This window comes from Felis catus, chromosome D3 (assembly GCF_018350175.1).
Source record: "Felis catus isolate Fca126 chromosome D3, F.catus_Fca126_mat1.0, whole genome shotgun sequence".
Taxonomy (NCBI): Eukaryota; Metazoa; Chordata; class Mammalia; order Carnivora; family Felidae; genus Felis; species Felis catus.
The window spans coordinates 22,745,338-22,766,024 of record NC_058379.1 but is presented as its reverse complement, the minus strand read 5'-3'; the positions used below and the strand labels follow the sequence as shown (position 1 = coordinate 22,766,024).

Sequence of the window (20,687 nt, the reverse complement as noted above, 5' to 3'; positions counted from 1 at the left end):
TACTTAGGAGGAAGACAGGGTTATATATTTCCATCCTCCAACGTTTATTGAGTGATCACTGTGTACCAGGCACTGGGATGGTCACTAGACATCCAGGAGTGACCCAGACGGATGAGGACTCTACTACGGCTTACTGTATTCTAGGTGGTGAAGAAAAACAGATTAACAAATAAATGAAATCCAGATTGCGATACATTTGAGGAAGGAAAAGGAGTAATGAGAGGTAATAACTGCGTTTGCGAGCAGGGTGGAGAGAGATAAACTTTCATTAGCATGGGGAAGAGGGGGAAGGCTCTTTGCATAGTTACCAAAGCTGAGACTTGAGGGCAGATGAGAACGAGAAGAGCTACCACGGAGGGACTAGTGGTCCCCCCAGATGGGAGCTGGTAAATACTGATGACGGAAAGGGCCGGAGCAGAGAGACCATCTGCCAGGCTGGAGCTTAAAGAGCAATTACTTCTGGAAAGTTTGGGATTAAATCAGTTGATCTCAACCCAGGGCGATTTTGCATTTGACCACATCTGGAGACATTTTGGGCTATCCCAATTCGGCAGGGAGAGGATGAGAAAACCTGCACTTGGGGCACCTGGGTGGCTCAGTCGGTTGAAGCCCAGACTCTTGATTTTGGTTCAGGTCATGTTCTCACCGTCGTGGGGTCCAACCCTGGGTCCAGTTCTGCCCTGAACGGGAAGCCTGCTTGGGATTCTCTCATTCCCTCTCTCTCTCTCTCTCTCTGCCCCTCCCCTGCTCGCACATGCTCTTTCTCTCAAAATAAATAAATAAACATTAAAAAAAAAAAAAACCTACGCTAAAGAACAATTTTAGCCCAAATTATGGCTTAGTCATTATGTTATAAACTCATGGTTTTACCAACGGGTATCTTTTTTTCCTTCACTGCAGAAATAAAGTAAAACTAGGTTTCAAGTGACCCCATGCTTCCTTTACCCATTTTCTAAGAAATCCCATTGCAGAGGTTCAAAGGACTTCAAGAACCTTAGAAAAGCTCCACAAGGCACTGAGTATGTCCCTGAACGCGTGAGAAAGGGTCTGAGGAGACCAACACCCGACTGCTTACGGGGATCACCTCGCTGAGGTTTCATTTGCGTAATTACAAATCAACGTTCGAAATAACGCAAAGTTGGGTCTATGCTAGGAAAGAAGTGAGATACCCTCAAGGATGAAAACGTCTGTCTCTAGACCTCTAGCTCCCGCTTCCAGGTTGACAGCCGGCCCCAAAAGCTCTAGATGCTTCTCCCTCATCCCGCTCTGCAGTGCCCTCAGGCCTCTCTGTCCGCCTCACCCCCCCCCCCCCCGGCCCCCGCCGCCAGTCCCGGTCCCAGGCACGCACTAAAAAGCGGTCCTCCGGGCTTTAACCCAGCACCGCCCGCGTCGGCCTCCCCGCCGCCGCCTCACCTGGGCCGGCAGGCGTCTCCTCAGCAAGCCCCGCGGCGGGCTGTCCTCGACGTACCGGCTGCGCCAGCCGAGTGGTCCTGAACGGAAGGCCCCGTCGGGGTTCGCGTGCGGCGCCGCGAGCCAGGCACGGGTCCCTCAGGCCCGGGAGCGCGTGGCCAGCCTTCGGAAGGGCGAGAAGGCGGCAGAAGAGACGCGGCGCCGGCGACCGGGGGGCATGTGGCGGGGAACCCAGAGCGAAGGAGGCCAGGCGCGGACGACGCCGGCGCTGAGGGGGCTGGGATCTCCAGGGGGCCGTTAGCCGCCTCTGGCAGCTTTTTGCATATTCATGAAGCCGAACAAGGCGGGCCGCCCGGGCTTGACTTGGAGAGGTTATGAATTATTCATGAGTAAGTGTCTCTCGCCCCACCCAGAAAGGCGTCGTTGACTATTCATGAGCCCGAAAGCGTTCGGGCTCGAAAAGGCCGTTGGGCATCCTTCTGAGAGATCTGAGAGAGACCTCGAGGAGCTGAGGTGAGGGCTGTGCAGAGCCCAGGTGCCCGGAGAAAGAGGGCGCTTGAGCATTGTTACTTCCGTGTTTTTAGGTTAAATTTTTTTTTTCTTTTCCTTTCCTTTTACTTGAGGCTTTAAGTTTGATTTGAAAGTATTTCGCTGAGCCCCGAAGTGCCCTGAGGAGAAGCGGGAAGGCGGGGGGGGGGGGGGGGGGGGGGGGGGGGGGCGCTGAGGAAAAAAACAAAGAGAAGCTTCTAGATAACACCCTCCCCACCCACCCCCGCCGCCCTCAGGGCTCGATTTCGAAAATTTTCGCATATACCAGGAAAAGAAAAAAAAAAAAAAGTGGCGATAATTGTACTGTGAACACCAAAGTAGCTATTGAATTCAGATTTCGGTGGAAAAGGAGGATTGAGTCTGGGTGAGGAAGCTGCAAGGGTAATCAGCGGCCCGTCAGGAAGGGGCGGGGTGGGGGAGTGCGTTGGGTGTGGAGCTTTGGGGGTGAATTTAGCTAGGCCAGGTTTTCTCCAGACATGGAGGTGTTCTGCCAGAACCAGTTCTTGCCAGAATCATCAGGAGATGACAGAGCTGGGGATGGGTCCGCACGGAATGACCTTGACTCCTTTTCCACCTTAACCGGGACGTGCCGTTTAATCTCCGTGGACTTTAGTTCCCCAAACAGTACAGGGGAGAAAGTGTCTTGAAACGCGAGATTAGCCAATCACCGACGTGTGTTCGGATGTGCAGAGCATGGGAGGGGGTGTGCAGTACATCATGTACTCGCTGGTGAAAATGAAGATAAAGCTGGGTGCTTGCCCCTAAAGGAATTTTCTTTCTCCCTTCCCTTCCCTTCCCTTCCCTTCCCTTCCCTTCCCTTCCCTTCCCTTCCCTTCCCTTCCCTTCCCCTCCCTTCCCCTCCCTTCGCCTCCCTTCCCCTCCCTTCCCCTCCCCTCCCCTCCCTTCCCCTCCCCTCCCCTCCCCTCCCCTCCCCTCCCCTCCCCTCCCCTCCTCTCCCCTCCCCTCCCCTCCCCTTCCCTCTTTTGAGAGAAAGCGAAAGAAAGCAAGTAGGGGAGGGGCAGAGAGAAAAGGAGAGCGAGAATCCCAAGCAGGCTCTGCACAGTGAGCACAAAGCCCAACGGTTCTCGTGACCTGGGCAGAAATGATGAGTCCCTCTCTTAATGAAGTGAACCACCCAGGCGCCTTCCCCTATAGGAATTTTTTATTTAATTAGGCTGAGAGTCTAATGTCTCCCCCCCTTAGATCGTCATCAATCTCTTGCCATGTGAACAGTATTATTTTACATCACTGTAATCCTAGATGATGACTGGCACATTGTGGTCACCCAGTAAATGTTGAATGAATGAATAATTGAAATAGCCTGAAGAAGATATTAAAAAACCAAAATAGCATGTACTAATACCCAGTTAATATAGTGGAAACCATTTATTCTGAGTGAGCTGGGAGAAGAAATTACCAGAGCCAGATGGGATTTATTAAAATGGTGAATGATAATTTGTGGAAGCAAACTCTGTGAAACCTCTGAGTAACTGGGTGACCTTTGACAAACCAAGTTCTTTAAAAAAAAATTTTTTTTTTAATGTTTATTTATTTTTGAGAGAGGGAGAATGCAAGTATGTGAGCGAGGGAGGGCAGAGAGACAGAGAGGGAGGTAGAATCCAAAGCAGGCTCTGCCCTGTGGGGCTTGAACTCACCAGCCATGAAAGAGATGAAGACCTGAGCTGCAGTTGGACACTCAACCGACTGAGCCACCCAGGTGCCTCAACAAACCAAGTTCTTTTGTTGAACTTCGTTTTCCTCTTCTCTATTGTCAAAATCCATGACCCATTTTGAATTAATATTTGTATACAGTGTGAAATTTAGGTTGGGGGTTTTCTTTGTTTTGTTCTTTTTTTGGGGGGGGGGGGTGTTCAGCCTATGCATGTCCTATTGTTCCAGTACTATTTGTTAAAAAGACTATCTTTCCTCCACTAAATTGACTTTCCTTTTCTTTAAAGTGAAGAGATTGGATTATCTGTAGAGGATGTGTCCTTTCCCTTCCAATTCTATGTTGCTGAGCCCATTTAGGTCAAAATGTACTTCCTTTCAGTAAAGCCATCCTTCCAATCAGGCAAGAAAGATCATCTAGTTGCATTTATTAGAATCCAGCTATTCGATATTACTCATTTGAGAGAAAGGGGATTTGTTGGGAAAAAAATGGTTTTGGAAGATTGAGAAAGATGGGTGGGGAGTGTTAGGAAATCAACTATTATTGTCTTTGGGCAAACATAATAAAACTGGTTTTTGCTTCACTCACAATGGCCAAAGAAGGAAAAACGTGGCTTAGGCTTTAATGCGCCGGAACAGTAGTTGGTTAATCTTTATCTGAATCTTGGATTCACACATAAAAGGGTAAAACAGTAAGCAATCGTGTCACCATTTTAAATAGGGCAGTTGAGATGTAGGTCAAGAGGTAAGCCTAGCATGAGTCTTTATCTGAGAAAGCACAGACATCTTTTCTCTTTCTCAAGATCATAATTCTTGTCACAGAGTAGACAAGCATAAAAATGAAAGATATTGATGCCCTGTGAAGTTTCAGATGTTTGTGGGTCAAATATGCAAGCAAATATATAAGTGAAAGACATTTGAAAGTTAGAGTTCTGTTCTTCAAATCCATAGTTATGAAATCTCTCCTAGGTTTTTAGATAATGAGTTAGAACAAGGTGATACAAAACAATCAGAGTTATTCTCTAAGAGTGCATGATCTGTAGTGTCATACCTCCTGGGGCTGGTAGCTTGTGAGCTTTCAAAATTAAGCAGAGTTTGTACTTGAATAGGAGACTTCCACAAAACACCTGCTCAAAGGGAAAACAACAGTAACAACAGAATAGTTAGAGGTTGAAAAGAGCCTCGCTATTAAAAAAAAAAAAATTAGATACATTTTGCCTTCCTAAAGCGAACTCATTCTAGAAAAACAGAAAAAGACACAAAGACACTACTGTATTTAGAAATAAGCAAGCAAGCCCAACAACTAGGAGGGCACTGGTAGTGCATCATTTTATTTATTTACCTATATTTATTTATTTTGAGAGAGAGAGAGCATGCATGAAATGTGGGGGAGGGGCAGAGGGAGGAGAGAGAGAGAATCTTAAACAGACTCCATGCCCAGAGCAGAGCTTGACATGGGGCTCCATCTCATGACTATGAGATCACAATCTGAGCTGAAATCAAGAGTTGGACACTTAACGGATTGAGCCACCTAGCTTCCTGGGTAGTGCGTTATTTTAGGTGGGATGAAAGCAAAAAGGGATTTTATTTTGGGGAGTCATTGTAGAAAACCCCTAAATTGTGAGTCAGAGTTTCTTGAGTTTTATTCTCAGTTCTACCACTAAATGTTTGATTGACCCTAAGTCAGTTGACTTCTCTGGACCTTGATTTCCTCATCTAGAAAATTACATGTTTGGAGTAGATGACATTAAAAGTTCCTTCTACCTATTTTTTTTTTTTATTTTTTTTTTTAACGTTTATTTATTTTTGAGACAGAGAGGACAGAGCATGAACGGGGGAGGGTCAGAGAGAGGGAGACACAGAATCTGAAACAGGCTCCAGGCTCTGAGCCGTCAGCACAGAGCCCAACGCGGGGCTCGAACTCACGGACCGCGAGATCGTGACCTGAGCGGAAGTCGGCCGCTTAACCGACTGAGCCACCCAGGCGCCCCTCCTTCTACCTATTAATATTAATATTCTGTAATTCTTTTCTAGATGCTTAATTCTTCCTTGTTCTTGTAGTATCTCTCTATTGATTCAGGAGATACTTATTGAGCATCTATTTTGTTTCAATACTGTAATCGTGCTGAGGATTCAAGAATGAAGTAAAGCAGGGGCGCCTGAGTGGCTCAGTTGGTTGAGTGTCCGACTTCAGCTCAGGTCACGATCTCGCAGTTTGTGAGTTCGAGCCCCGCGCGTGCTCTGTGCTGATGGCTCAGAGCTTGGAGCCTACTTTGGATTCTGTGTCTCCCTGTCTTTCTGCCCCTCCCACACTCATTCTCTGTCTCTCTCCGTCTTTCAACAATAAACATTAAAAAAAAAATTTTTTAAAGAATGAAGTAAAGCAGACACAAAAGGTCACATATTACATGGTTTCATTATATGAAATGTCCAGAATAGGCAAATCCATAGAGATGAAACATGGATTAGTGGTTGCAAGGTGTCGGGGAGGAGAGAGTGGGGAGTGATTGGTAATGGGGACAGAGTTTCTTTTTGGGGAACAAAAATCTTCTAGAATTAATAGTGACAGTTGCAAAACCCTGAATATACCAAGATCCACTAAATTGTACCTTACAAAAAACTTTGAAAAATAAATGAGCTAGACAGACACAACTTTACTCTCATGTTAGCTCACAGTAGGGTGGAATGGATACATAAATACAACCATGATACAGTATATATTACAATGGGCACATAACCCAACTTGCTCGCTGTAGTGAATCAGGAAATATTCCTTGAGAATATTATACTAAACCATGTCCAGGAGATAAGTAAGAATTGAGAATGGAGGAGAATGTTTCAGGCAGAAGGAATATTGCAAAAGCCTGAAAGCTGTAGAGAATATGGTCCTTTAGGGTAATCAAACTAGATAAGAATAGCTGATTCATAAAAGTGTAAGGGAAAATGGTTAGAGATGTGGCTAAGAAGGCATGAGCCAGATCTTGAAGCCATGGTAAGGAGTTTGGATTTTATCCTGAGCAAAGTGGGAAACCATTGAAGAATTTCAGTCTAAGAAGTTACATAATCAAGTTCACAATTTAGAAAGAAAACTTTGGCTACGGTACAAAAAACAGCCTGGAGAAGGGCAGGATCAATGACAGGCAGACTAGACTGGTGGTTGTAGCAGTCCAGACAAAAGATGAGGCTAATCTGATCTAAAGCAGAGATAACAGCATGTATAAAGTGAGTAATGGACATATTTGATAAATGTTAAGGAGACTGGATGTGGAAATGAGAGAGGGAACAGAGTTGAGTCATAGTTTTTAGGCTTGAACAGTTAGGTATTTGATGATGTCATTTACTGAGCGAGGGAACAGAAATAGGTTTTGGGGGGAAAGAGCTGACATTTAGATGTGTTGGGAACATCGAAGTGGAACTGTCTCATAGACTGAGGTATAGATTTCTAACTCCTCAGAGAGACCTGGGCTCCTTATATCCAATCATGTGAATAGATATAGTAATTGAAACAATGGGAATGTGTTTGTTCATCCAGGGAGTGTGTTTAGAAGTAAGAAAAAAAAAAAAAAAAAAAAGAGCTCCTAGTACAGAACCCTGAACACAAATGTTAAGAAATGGGTGGGGAAAAAAGTCTGAAGTAGACAATGAGAAGGAACAACTGGAAGGCTGGAAGAAAACTAGGAGTTCAAATACTAACATAAGATTAAAAAAAAATAAACATACTTTATTACTTATAATGAAATATTTGTCAGTGTTCTAAGTGCCCTATATATAATGACTCATTTAGTCCTCCCACAACCCTGTGAAGCTGGTACTATTACTATCCTTGTTTTAAGATGGGGAAACTGAGGCACACAATCTGCCCAAGATGATATGGCAAGTTAATTGCAGACTGAAATTTGATCCTAGATAGTGTGACTCCAGAAGAGTGCGAGTACTTAACCATTATGCTAGGTATGCTCTCTGGACGTACACATCCCCATATAAACATTGTAAGAGCCCTGAGAAGTTGGATTTATTGTCTCTGTTTTACAAAAAAGGAAACTGAGGCCCAGGGTGATTGTGTGATATGGCCAGGTTACAAAGCTACTAGATAGTTGAACAGAATTTGAACCTAGGTTCCTTAACTCCAAAGCTGCTTTCTACTACATTATACTGCTGTTTATTTCTCTCTTCACACACACACATATGTGTAAATAAAATTTAACTTTACTTATTTTAGAAATGTTAATTCCTCAGGTATTTACCAAATGCTAATAGTAACCAGCTTTGAATCCTTTCTCAAAAACAAGTGCCCTGATTTGTCTCAGAGTTTTCAGTGATAGTATCAGTTTAATCCAGGTTTCTGTACATTCCTATATAGATATAATGTCCTAGCCATTATGTCCTAATTGAATGATGCTTTTTTCAGTGCTTGATTCTCTAGAAATGCCATCAGAATGTCTTATGATCATAGGATTTTTTTTTAAGTTTATGTATTTAAGTAATCTCTACACCCAACATAGGGCTCAAACTCACAATCCCCGAGATTATGCTCTACTGACTGAGTCGGCCAGGCACTCCCATAGATAGTTTTTTTTTAATCAATGAAGAAATCTATTTAAAAATTATTCTCATTATTATTTATTATTTTTTTAATGTTTATTTATTTATTTATTTAGAAAGGCAAAAAAAGAATCCCAAGCAGGCTCAGCACTGTTAGCACAGAGCCTAATGTGGGGTTCCATCCCATGAACTGTGAGATCATGACCTGAGCTGAAATCAAGAGTTGGAGGCTTAACCAACGGAGCCACCCAGGTGCCCCTATTCTTCTTATGTATTGTCTCTAAGACTAATAACTACCCCAGGAGGGGGTCATTTACATGGCTTAATGGACCAGAACTAGGGCTTAAACTTCTGTAGTTCCTTATTTTGCTCATTTTATTTCTTGAAGTTTTAAGGGAAACAATTGATGTGTTGAGTCAGATTTGAAGGTTATACACAGAAATGAAAGCTATATTTTGAAGTCAACAAAAGACACCTGGCAATGTTTAAGGACTAAAGGACTGTTAGGTGGTTTTCAGTGTCCTACAGGATCTTGTAAAAGAGTGTCCCCTAGTGCTGATCTGAAGAAGTAATTTGAGAGAAATTAAATATTACTTGTTTATAATCTCTATCACCATCTTGTGGCCGTGTCCTCAAATAATTCTGCCTTTTATTTGCAAAATCATCCAGAATCTTGCATTGTTCAATACGCAAAAGAAGGTCACAGGCTATCCTGGGTGATCCAGAATGGAATTACTTTAAATAGGTTATTTGGTCAGAACTCCATAACTTGAAAAGCAGCCCCAATACAAATTAAATTAAGATCAGTGGCACCTGGGTGGCTCAGTGGGTTGCGCGTCCGACTTTGGCTCAGGTCATGATCTCACAGCTCGTGAGTTCGAGCCCCACGTCGGGCTCTGTCCTGACCGCTCGGAGCCTAGAGCCTGCTTTGGATTCTGTGTCTCCCTCTCTCTCTGCCCCTAACCCACTCACATTCTGTCTCTGTCTCTCTCAAAAATAAATAAACGTTAAAAATTTTTTTAAATAAAGATCTTTGAAAAGAAAACGGGAATTTGCTTCTTTGTTTATGCCAGTGAAGCAATAGAAGTGCAAACCAGATGTATTTCTTTCTCTTTTTTTTTATAACTTAAAGTCCCTCTGTTTTATTTATTTTTTTTTAGTATACTCTACCCCCAATGTGGGACTCAAACCCATGACTCCAAGATCAAGTCACATGTTCTACCGATTGAGCCAGCCAGGCACCTCAAAACTAGATGTATTTTCAACATTCATTTTTTAAATTATATTAAAATATGCATAATATAAAATTCACCACCTCAACCATTCTCAAGTATACAATGCAGTGGCGACTAAGCACATCATGGCGTTGTGCAAACAACACTGCTGTCCGTCCTAGAAAATTTTCATCAGCCTGAACAGAAACTGTATGCCCTTTAAACATCACATCCCTTCTATCCTTCAGCCCTTTGTAACCTCTATTCTACTTTGTCTCTATGAAATTGACTACTTTGGGCACCTCTACCTCATGTAAGTGAAATCATGCAATATTTGTCCTTTTGTGTCTGGCTTATTTCACTTAGCATAATGTTTTCAAGGTTCATCCATGTTGTACCATGTATCAGAATTTCATTCCTTTTTAAGACTTGTATATACCATTGTATATACCACATTAAAAAAAATCCATTCAACTGTTGATGGACATTTCGGTTCTTTTGGGTATTGTAAATAATACTGCTATGAACATTGGTATACAAGTATTTGACTCTCTGCTCTCGGTTCTTTTGGGTATACCTAGAAGTGGAATTGCTGAATAATATGATAATTCTGTTTAACTTTTTGAGGAACTGCCAAAATGTTTTTTACAGTAGCTGTATGATTCCCACCAGCAATGCACAAGGGTTCCAAGTTTTCCACATCCTCACCAACACTTGCTATTTTCCATTTTTTTTAGAAAAGCCATCCTAATGGGTGTGAAGTGTGAACTTTAACTTTTGAGTTACCTTTGAAAGCCAATTACACATGAAGTTAAATCAAGAAATCTTTTTAAGTTTATTTATCGAGAGAGAGAATGTGCATGTGCATGTACGCGAATGGGAAGGGACAGAGAAAGAGGAAGAGAGAGGATCCCAAGCAGGCTCCATGCTGCCAGCACAGAGCCCAACGCGGGGCTCGAATGCATGGAACCACCAGGTCATGACCTGAGCTAAAATCAAGAGTCGGATGCTTAACTGACTGAGCCGCCCAGGCGCCCCTCAAAAACATTTCTCGAATTGGGGCACCTGGGTGGCTCAATCAATTAAGCACGTCCAGTTCTTGATTTCCACTCAGGTTGTGATCCCAGGGTCATGAGATTGAGCCCTGTGTTGGGCTCTGAGCTGGGCACGGAGTCTACTTAAGATTCCCTCTCTCCCTCTATCACTCGTGCTCTCTCCTTCCCTCTGTTTCTCTAAAAAACAAAAAAGGAAAAAAAAAAAGAAGTGTTTTGAACTCCTGCTATATATATTTATATAGCCACACACACAGAACACAGTTGCCCTCTAAGGGAATAAAAAGGATGAGTAAAATATATTCTTGAGCAGTGACTGGGTGGCTCAGTCAGTCTGACTTTGGCTCAGGTCATGATCTCACAGCTAGGCTGGTGACTTCAAGCCCTGCATTGGGCTCTGTGCTGACAGCTGAAAGCCTGGAGCCTGCTTTGGATTCTGTTTCTCCCTCTCTCTCTCTCTCTCTCTCTCTCTCTCCCTCACTCATTCACTCTGTGTCTCTCTCTCTCAAAAATGAATAAACATTAAAAATTTTTTAAATATATATATTGTTGAATCTTTAGGTAATTTACCATGTATTTTTCTCCTTCAAATGTATTTGGGAACAAGCAAATCAACTTAAATTCTCACTGGGTGGTTGGAAATACTAGTCTAGAGATCGTAAGCCAAATTTATAGAAAACTGGTAGTGGAGATAAAAATGGTTATTAAACTAATTTTCCAAATAATATAGTCAATGCTAATTATATAGTCCTTCTTTTGGAAAAGTCACAAAAAAGGTTATTTTGGCAAAGTCTCTAATTTTTTTTTCACCCCCACAGGTTTGACTTGTTAAAAGAATCTTGATACATTACTACAATGGCCACTGCTCAGCTCTCTCGCTCTATCAAAATTCACAAAGCATCTAAGGTATTTACTAAGAATTAAACGAAAATCAATGACTATTTAGTGAGTTCAGAATCATGACTTTAATCTTCGGTGTTTTTTTAAATAGCAGTTTTATCAGTTAATTGGCACATAATATTCTAGCAGAGTATGTCTACATTTTAACTGCCTAATGGGCTGAGGATGTTCAAGAAATTAGAATAGATTCCTACAAAGTGACTGGGTGCTTGTTTCATGCTCATATGTTTAGATTTTCTAGAGTAAAAGAAATCAGGAACAAAAAAGATGTTTAAAGAGAACAGTTCTCTGTTAGATCCTCATTTCCTGAAGCAATTAGGAAATTTTTGATATGCACCATGATGTAATTTTAAGGACTGAAGGAAAGAGCACTGAGAAGAACTTGGAGGCTGGGCCCCTGGGGGAGCATGCCAGAGTCAGGCATCCTTCCCGAGTTCACAAGGGCAGGTCTGTCTTGTCCCATGACATTCATTAATGAATCATTCATTTATTAATTAAGAGCTTGGTATTATATAATACATATTATAAATAAATCTTTATCTCCCTGAAGTTTAGAATCTGGTAAAGGAAATAAGATTTAAAGGAGTCAAGCCAATATAGAAAGCAGTATATACATTATATATGTGAAAAAGAGTAAAACAATACAAATTATAGGAAGTTAGAGATTTTGTATAGACTGGAATAGTTTGTATATTACTCATGAAGGAAATGTGATGTAAGGTAGACTTTGACTAATAAAAAGGATTTGAGTAGAGGAGAGAGAAGAGAACTCTATGAGGAAAACCTACCAACATGCTTTGGCTCAAAATGAGAAATGAACATTTTAGAGAATAATGAAGAACGTATCCTTACTGGAGTGGAGAGACATCATGTTGGGCAGAAAAAGGAAATAAAACCGAATGGGAACTTTGGAAACAAATTAATATGGATCTTAAAAGCCAAGCTAAGGAATTTATGCTTTATTCTTTACTTTTTTTTTTAAGTTTTTTAAAAAATTTATTTAATCTCTACACCCAGTGTGGGGCTCAAACTCACAACCTCAGGATCAAGAGTTGCATGTTCCTCCTACTGAGCCAGCCAGGCGCCCCTGCTTTATTCTTCAGTCAGGAGAGTGAATAAAATTGGGGTACCTGGGTGGCTCAGTTGGTTAACATCCAACTCTTGATTTTAGCTCAGGTCATGATCTCACAGGTTTGTGGGATTGAGCCCTGTTTTGCCTCTGGGCTGACAGCGGGGAGCCTGCTTGGGATTCTCTCTCTCCCTCTCTCCCACTCACACTTGCTCTCTCTCCCAAAATAAATAAATAAATATTTATTTAAAAAAGAGAGTGAATAAAATAATTGTTTTAGGAATATTAAGCTGCAGCAAACAAAGGCAAGATTTCAGCTGAAGGAGAATTAGGGCAGAGAGAAAGTAGTCATCTTTCTGGCTTGAATTCAATATACTCACTGGATTCCTGTGAGTATCATTTGGTTTCCTAAGTGTGCTTCCTTCCTGGGGGGAAATGCTGAGCTGGGTATATATATATATGAATTACAGTCAGCTTGGGAGTTATTTTCTCTCTGTAAATTAACAAATTGATGTTTTAATATAAACAGATCTTTGTAGTTTGGACTCAATGAACTATTTCCAGTAAGTTTTAAGTGACTGTATGATTTTGTTATTTAATACTTAAAACAACAATAATAACAATTCTAGAAGCTAACATTTATTCAGCATTTGCCATGTACTGGGCACTGTGCCAAGGGCTTTATATTATTGTTTCAATTAAACCTCACAATAAGGTGGAAACTGAAGCTCAGAGAAGTAAAGTAATTGTCTTAGGTCATGTAACTTGACAGCTGAGCTGTCAAACATCGCGTATGTCATTAGCACACTGTCTTGTTAAAATAGCTTGACATAGTGTTTTTTATTGTCAAGTCAGTATTTTCATGTATTTGACATTTACGAAAACATCAATGATGACCCTTAAGGTATTAGATCAGTTGAGCTAAGAAAAATAAGAACAGTTGAGCTAAGAAAAATAATCCCTAGGATATAGAAAAATAACAGAACTTTAGAGGGCTTTTCTAACTATTGATCTTCATTACTGCAAATGGCCTTTTAGATTCTATATTTAAAGTAAATGTCTTTATACTTCCAGGTTATTTAATTTTACAAATGGTTATTACTCAAGTGTTACCTTTAAGTTTTGGCAAGTTTTCAGTAAGGTGCCATATATAGATGCCATGCCAACTATTACCCACTTACTCAAAAAGACCTTAATTTCTGAGGCTCTGTCAGTACAAAAAGCAGTTTTCTGTAAAATTTTACATGCACACACATGCACACCACATACATACCTAATTCCCCTTCAGCTCTAAGTTTTCCTACTTCTGCTATAGCTTAATATTCCTAATACAATTCTTTTACTCACTTTCCTGATCAAATCCACTGACTTCCCATTGATTGTAAAATAAACCATAAATTCCTTAGCCTGGCTTTTAAGATCCGTACTGATTTGTCCCCAAAGTTCCTATCATACATGCAAGAGTATTATAATTTTATATTATTTTATTTTATGATATATTTTTATTTATTTATTTTATTGTATACTTATTATATGTTATTATTTTATTATATACTTTTTAACAACGGAATATAATATAATTTGATAATTCATTGCCAGTGTGCCAAAGAACAAAGTTTATATAGCAAAATCATGACTAGAATGTCTTTTGGATATAGCTATAGAAAAGCTTTTTGTGAGTTCTTCATCATCAAAGGCATATTTGCGGGTAGTACCTGCCTCTAAGTAACAGGATTATTAAAACTTCAACAGATGAAACTGTGTAGTATAGTAAAAAGACCTCTGAATTTGATTAAGATCATCAGAGACTTAACCATCCTGACTTCTAGCAGCATGGAAGTAGTTTCACTTACTTTGTATTTTATATCGATGAAGTCATACAGTAGCGCTCATTTGTATGTGGTCTCTTTTGCTCAGATTTGTCTGTGAGAGTTATCATATTGTTAAATATGTTATTAAATTGTTAAATATATTTGTAGATTGTTAAATATAGTTGTAGATCATTCATTCTCATTTTCGTATATTATTCCATTACAGGAATATATGACAATTTGTTCATCCATTCTTTTGTTGATGGGCATTTGGATAGTTTCCATTTTGGGTCTATTACAAATAATGCCATTATGAACATTCTTTTGGTGAGCATATGTATGCGTATCTGCCAGGTGTATATCTATGAGTGAAATATAGGTCATAGAACATGTGTATCTTTAGCTTTAGTAGATACCACTGAGCAAATTTTCCAAAGAGGTTGTACCCATTTATGCTCCTATAACCAGTGTTTCAAAGTTTTGATTGATTTATATCCTTGTCAACATTTGGTATTTTCTGATTTTTAAAAACTTTAGCCATTTTGGTAGGTAGTGTAGTGTTATCTAATTGTGGTTTTAATGTGCATTTCCCTTATGAAGTTTGAATGCCATTTGTTGGCCATTTGGGTATCCTGTTTTATGAAGTGTCTTATCAAGTCTTTTGTCCATTTTTCTTTTTGGTTGTCTGTCTTTTCCTTAGTGAATTTTAGGAGTTCTTCCTATATCCTGGATATGGGTCCTTTGCAGATATATGTATTGAGAATATCTTCTCCCATGTTCTCTTTGAACAGAAGTTCTTAAGTTTGATATAGTCTAATTCATCAATATTTAGAAAATACTTTAAAAATAAAATGTATTGACAAATGCCAGCTGGAGTTCATGAGACATATTTTGTGCTTGGATTAAATAAGAGTAAAAAACAGTCTCAGACTAATTAATTGTTACAAAAATGATCAAATTTTCATTTTTATTTTTATACATGTACACAGTAAATACTGAATATGACAAACATGTTGAAGTGATAACTCAAGATGCAAAACAAACTATCAGCAAATATTCTACATGAATTTAAGTTGGTAGAAAATTCTTATATGCTGAAGTAAAATTTATGCGTCTGTCACTCTCTTCTGACATTCCTAATATGGCATACCATTTCTTAGGGCAGACTATCCAATCAGTTAAGAATAACTATGAATTTTTCAATATATCATACATACACACATATAATTTAGAAGGAAGCTATTGTTAGCACTCATACATTTTATAGACGGCTATCTGATATCTTACAGAACTTTAGTATTCTAACTTCTTACCTTAGTATCCTGCAAAACTCTATCAAAGTACAAAAACATGGAGATACATGGTAGTAGAATAGTAAATGAATAGTAGTTCCACATAGGTAGAGTAGGGTGTATAGGAGAGAATAGGGAGTAGGGGCAGAGAGGAGGGGGTGGCAAATGAGGCAAGAGAGCTAGGCAAAGATAAGACTGATAGTTCTTTTTTTTTTAATTTTTTTAAACATTTATTCATTTTTGAGAGACAGAGAGAGGCAGAGCATGAGTAGGGGAGGGGCAGAGAGATAGGGAGACACAGAATCCGAAGCAGGCTCTAGGCTCTGAACTGTCAGCAGAGCCCGATGTGGGGCTCGAACTCATGGACCGAACTCACGGACCGTGAGATCATGACCTGAGCCAAAGTCGGAAGCATAACCAACTGAGCCACCCAGGCGCCCCAAGACTGATAGTTCTCAAATGCTCCACTAAGGTACTTGAACTCTATCCTATATGAACACTGGTCATGTCATAATAAGATTTATATTCTTTAAAGTTAATGATGGCAATATGAAGGACAGAGTGAATGAAAGTAACTGTTGGCAGAGAGATCGGGGCTACAGCATGTAATAAACGGGAGAAGTAAATATGTCCTAAGTCAAGGCAGTGACAGTGAGAAGGGAAAGGAGAAGATATATTTGAGAACTCTTTTAGAGAGAATTATAGGGTTTAGTGCTTGGAAATGGGGTATGAACTATGAACAAGAAAGAGAAGCCGAAGATGATTCAACTTCTACCCTGGATGATTGGAGTGGAGGCTGATTAATTTGTCTGGGAATGAAACTTGGGATCAGGTTTCAGTGAAAGGTGATAGAGATAAGTTGAGTTTGAGGGTTCTACAAAGTGGCCTAGGAGTAGATGTTCACGAAACAGAAACACAGAAGTAGGGCTTAAACAGAAATAAAGATTTGAAGTCTTCTCTGTATGGGCTATAGCTGAAGCAGTGAAACTAGATGAGATTACCCAAGAAGTGAGAGCTATGCAAAGAGAAAGGACTGAAGAGAGAATTTAAAGGGCAGAAAAACTGGAAAAAATAAGAGATTGAGAGAGATACAGAGGGATATGTGAAAAATCAAAAGAAAACTGTTACGGCAGCTGAAAAGGAAGAGGGAAGATGTGGGAGGTGTCAAACACTGCAGAGAAGTTACATAGTAAGAGGACAGAAGAGGTTGATGATAGGATGTACTTGATAACTTTGGAGAGAATGTAGGGGGTAAAAGATTGCATTGGGGATCTGAGGAGTATGTGAAAAGGAAGGAGATTATGTAATCGTAGTAAAGCTCCAGTTTCACCTCAAACCCATGGATCATTGTGAAGTAAATTATACTAGTCTTGAATTGCTTGGGTAACTGTCCCTGCTTTTCTTCTCTGCCTTACCTATAAAGATCAACTTTAATGCAGTTTTCAAAGCCCCGTTTCCTTTTGATTATCTATAAAGGTATCAGATTTGAAGTCTTGAAAAATCTTTCCATCATATCTGTGGTAAAGGCATGATGGCTGAATATATTAAAGAATACTAATCTTTTTCATCTTTTTCTTTTTTTCCCCAGGAAACAGTTTTTCCATCCCAAATCACTAATGAGCATGCGTCATTGATAATGGTGAAGAAACTTTTTGCTACTTCTATCTCATGTATAACATATCTAAGGGGCCTGTTTCCAGAGAGCTCTTATGGAGAACGCCATTTGGATGGTAAAGTTTAACTCAGTGATTATCTTGGCTGTTGTAGCCTTTTTCTTTACTTGGTAAGAGTAAACCTTTCATTTTTCACAGAGTGTGCTAATTCCAAGTCATGAGCATGTTCTTCAAGATCAGTTTGCATTTATTTATTTATTTATTTATTTATTTATTCATTCATTCATTCATTCATTCATTCATTTTATTTATTTATTTATTTATTTATTTATTTATTTATTTATTTATTTATTTATTTATTTATTTATAAGTAGACTCTGAGCCCAGAGCAGAGCCCAACACGGGGTCTGAACTCACAACCCTGAGGCCAAGGACCTGAGCTGAGATCAACAGACACTCAACCGACTGAGCCACCCAGGCACTCCTTCCTTTTTTTTTTTTAAAAGATTTTATTTTTAAGTAATCTCTATACCCAACATGGGGCTTGAACTTACAACCCCAAGATCAAGAGTTGGTTGCATGCTCTTCCAACTGAGCCAGGCAAGCGCCCCTCATTTTCCATTTTAATTTAACTATGTTTAGTGGTTCTACTTATAGGAATCATTACTTCCTAGCTGGATACCAAATGACAGACTGAGAAGAAAATAAATCTGTATAGACAAGCCCAGTAATTCTAAACCATACCTATAAAAGCAGCAGCTGGATCAAAATCTATTTGGGCGCTGTAGATTTGCACTATTTTGTGCCTCAGTTGAGTTTGTTTTCTGAGGTTTACTTTGGCATTGAGGAAGTTTAGTGCAGCCAGGTGAAAAACTCTTCATACTGTTGACACATATAAATATGCTGGAAGAAAAGCATATTCATGCCAAACCCATTTGTTGATAAACATGGAGAGACAATTATTATTCTAATAGTGCTTTTCTTTTCTCAATTGCCAGGTCTCCTACTTTCCTCTCTTTTATTTCTTGTGTCTGAAACTTATGATCTCATTTCCTTATATTACAAGCTGTTTCTGGCTCCTTTCCTTCTCTTGTATTGAAAGAAAAAAAAATGTACCTAGGACTCTTCAATTTTTTAGAATCTTTTATTATTAGCTTTAAAAGCTGAATTGTGATAACAATTCAGAAAAATCTTGCGATTTGTCACTAAAATGGGAACTATCATTTAGGAAAATAAATGTAAAGAGCTAGAAGTTTCCTTGTAAGATCATATTTTTCAAGATCTAACTTAAAGTTCCTCACATCTGTATTTAATGATATACCTTGGCCTCATTCCAATTTAATTTTCTTAACATTTGATTCTCTATACTAGCATCAATGAAAGGCATGTGGTGCTATAAATACAAAAACATGATATTTGCAGTCATGACAACTTCATTTGTGTCATGTCTTCTTTTGATCTATAGAAAATAAATCTGTAATTGTGAATATGTTTATATGTAGCACAGAGTTGCATTTCTCTTCATTTGGAACAGAATTGGGAAAAATTGGAAAAAGACATTTTTGGGGTAATTAATTAAGGGTTTATTGTGCGTCAGTCACTACCCTAGGCATGGTAAGGGGATGAAATGTTAAAAAACAAAATTCAACTGAGTGCATTTGAAGATCTAATTGGTTTTATTCAATAATTCATGAATAGTGCAATATCCAATGTAGCAAATAGAAATAGTTCTAAGAAGCTGTACAAAATGGAAAACTATTATAGGCAGGGTGGGACAAGGAAGTCATTAGTAAAAGAAAAGAAAAGTTTGTATCAGGCAGGGTCACCTTCCTTGGGGGGGTGGGGAAAAGGCAGGGGTCTCTCCTGCAGATTACCTCACTAGGGTTGATCAGGAAATTCCAGATTGACTGGTTAAAGTTTACATTCCTGCAATTAAGTCTTGGTTTGCTCTTTGTGGAGGGCAAGTGTTTCCATTTCAGGCCCTTTCTCTCTCTGTCTCTGTCTCTGTTTCTCTCTCTGTCTCTCTTTCTTTCATTCAACATGGGTAACACTATTACTTATGGCTTTATTTTTTGTGATAATTTTAGTGGAGGTTATATGTTTCCCTCTCAATGTTTGTACTTAAAGTAGCATATATCATAAATATGTTCAGTTTCTCCTATGTCACTCTTTTTGGTAATCTCTAAATATTATACCAATATGGAGTAATTTTCATGTATCTCAATAGAGATAGAGGAGACATCAATTTTAGAACAGGAAAACAACATGAAAAGGTGAAGTGACATGCAAAGTCATACCTGTATCAGTGATTGATTTTAGAGTGATCTATACCAAAACTCTTTTAAAAAATTTTTTTGGGGGGTGGCGCCTGGGTGGCTCAGTTGGTTGAAAATCTGACTTCAGCTCAGGTCATGATCTCGGTTCATGAGTTTGAGCCCCACGTGGGGCTCTGTGCTGACAGCTCAGAGCCTGGAGCCTGCTTCGGATTCTGTGTCTCCCTCTCTCTCTGCCCATTCCCCACTCATGCTCTGTCTCTGTCTCTCAAAAATGAATAAACGTTAAAATAAAAAAAAAAAAAATTTTAATGTTTATTTATTTATTTACTTTGAGAGAGAGAGAGAGAGAGAGAGAGAGAGAGAGAGAGAGTAAGTGGGGGAGGGGCAGAGAGAAAGGGAGACAGAATCTGAAGCAGGTTCCAGGCTCTGAGCTGTCAGAGCCCAATGTGGGGCTGGAACTCCTGAACGGCGAGATCATGACCTGAGCCAGTCAAAGTCAGACGCTTAACTGACTGAGCCACCTAGGCACCTCTAAGCTAAAACTCTTTTAATATGATTTTCCTGTTCTCTGACTATAGTAAGGTGGTTGAATTTCAGATGGAAATTAATATTTGAGAATAATCCATGGGAAGAATTTTCTTCTGTATTTTCATTGAGAGGGAGAGAAATATGAGAGAAGTGACTTGAGAATTGAGGTACATGTTTTAAATTGGTTAATGGAAATGGTCTCAGTAATACCTTATGATTACTTGAAATTCAACGGAAGCAAAGAAGTAACACAAATTGATTTTGCAGCCAACTCAGTTGTGCTGCATTGTAGAAGGGGAGACTGCTAGACTATAATCAAAATTGGAACTAAGCTAATCATCAACATAGAATTTATTTCTAAAGTAGATATTTAGAGATTCAAAATGTTTTTATAAGCTATAAAACTAAGTTATGCAAATAAAATAGTTAAAGGAAATATCCTTATTTAGCATGGACAATTTTAGTACAGCAATCATTTAGTAGAGGAAAATAGACTGTGTTTCTATTTTTGTAGACCTCAGTTTAAAAATACTTCGAGAAGATAAAAAATGTCCGGGGTCACTGCATATTATCAAATGGTAAGTAATTGAAATTCGCAAAAGTAGAACAACATTATTTTTATCGTGGTTGAAATTACCCATAAGACTATTTGGGAAGATCATTTCCTTAAAACCATTTCTTTCTTCTTTCTCTTTTTCTCTCTCTCACTTTCCTTCCTTCCTTCCATTTCCTTCTCCTTCCTTCCTTCCTTCCTTTTTCTTCC

The 20,687-nt window shown here is 39.4% G+C and overlaps 1 protein-coding gene across 12 annotated transcripts in view; it reads left to right on the top strand.

Moving 5' to 3' along the window:
• The first annotated feature begins 1,663 nt into the window (after nucleotides 1–1,663).
• Nucleotides 1,664–20,687, top strand: part of HORMAD2 (HORMA domain containing 2) — a 93,981-nt gene continuing 74,957 nt past the window's right edge. For 11 of the 12 annotated variants that reach the window (XM_023241584.2, XM_045041505.1, XM_011287741.3 and 8 more), the window contains exons 1-4: nucleotides 1,786–1,923; nucleotides 11,254–11,341; nucleotides 17,096–17,237; nucleotides 20,439–20,502. In XM_023241584.2, the coding sequence (XP_023097352.1) occupies nucleotides 11,291–11,341; nucleotides 17,096–17,237; nucleotides 20,439–20,502 (257 nt within the window). In that variant the 5' untranslated portion in view covers nucleotides 1,786–1,923; nucleotides 11,254–11,290. Of the gene's footprint in view, nucleotides 1,924–11,253; nucleotides 11,342–17,095; nucleotides 17,238–20,438; nucleotides 20,503–20,687 lie in introns of all 12 variants that reach the window. The other variant, XM_045041499.1, reaches the window with a different exon arrangement.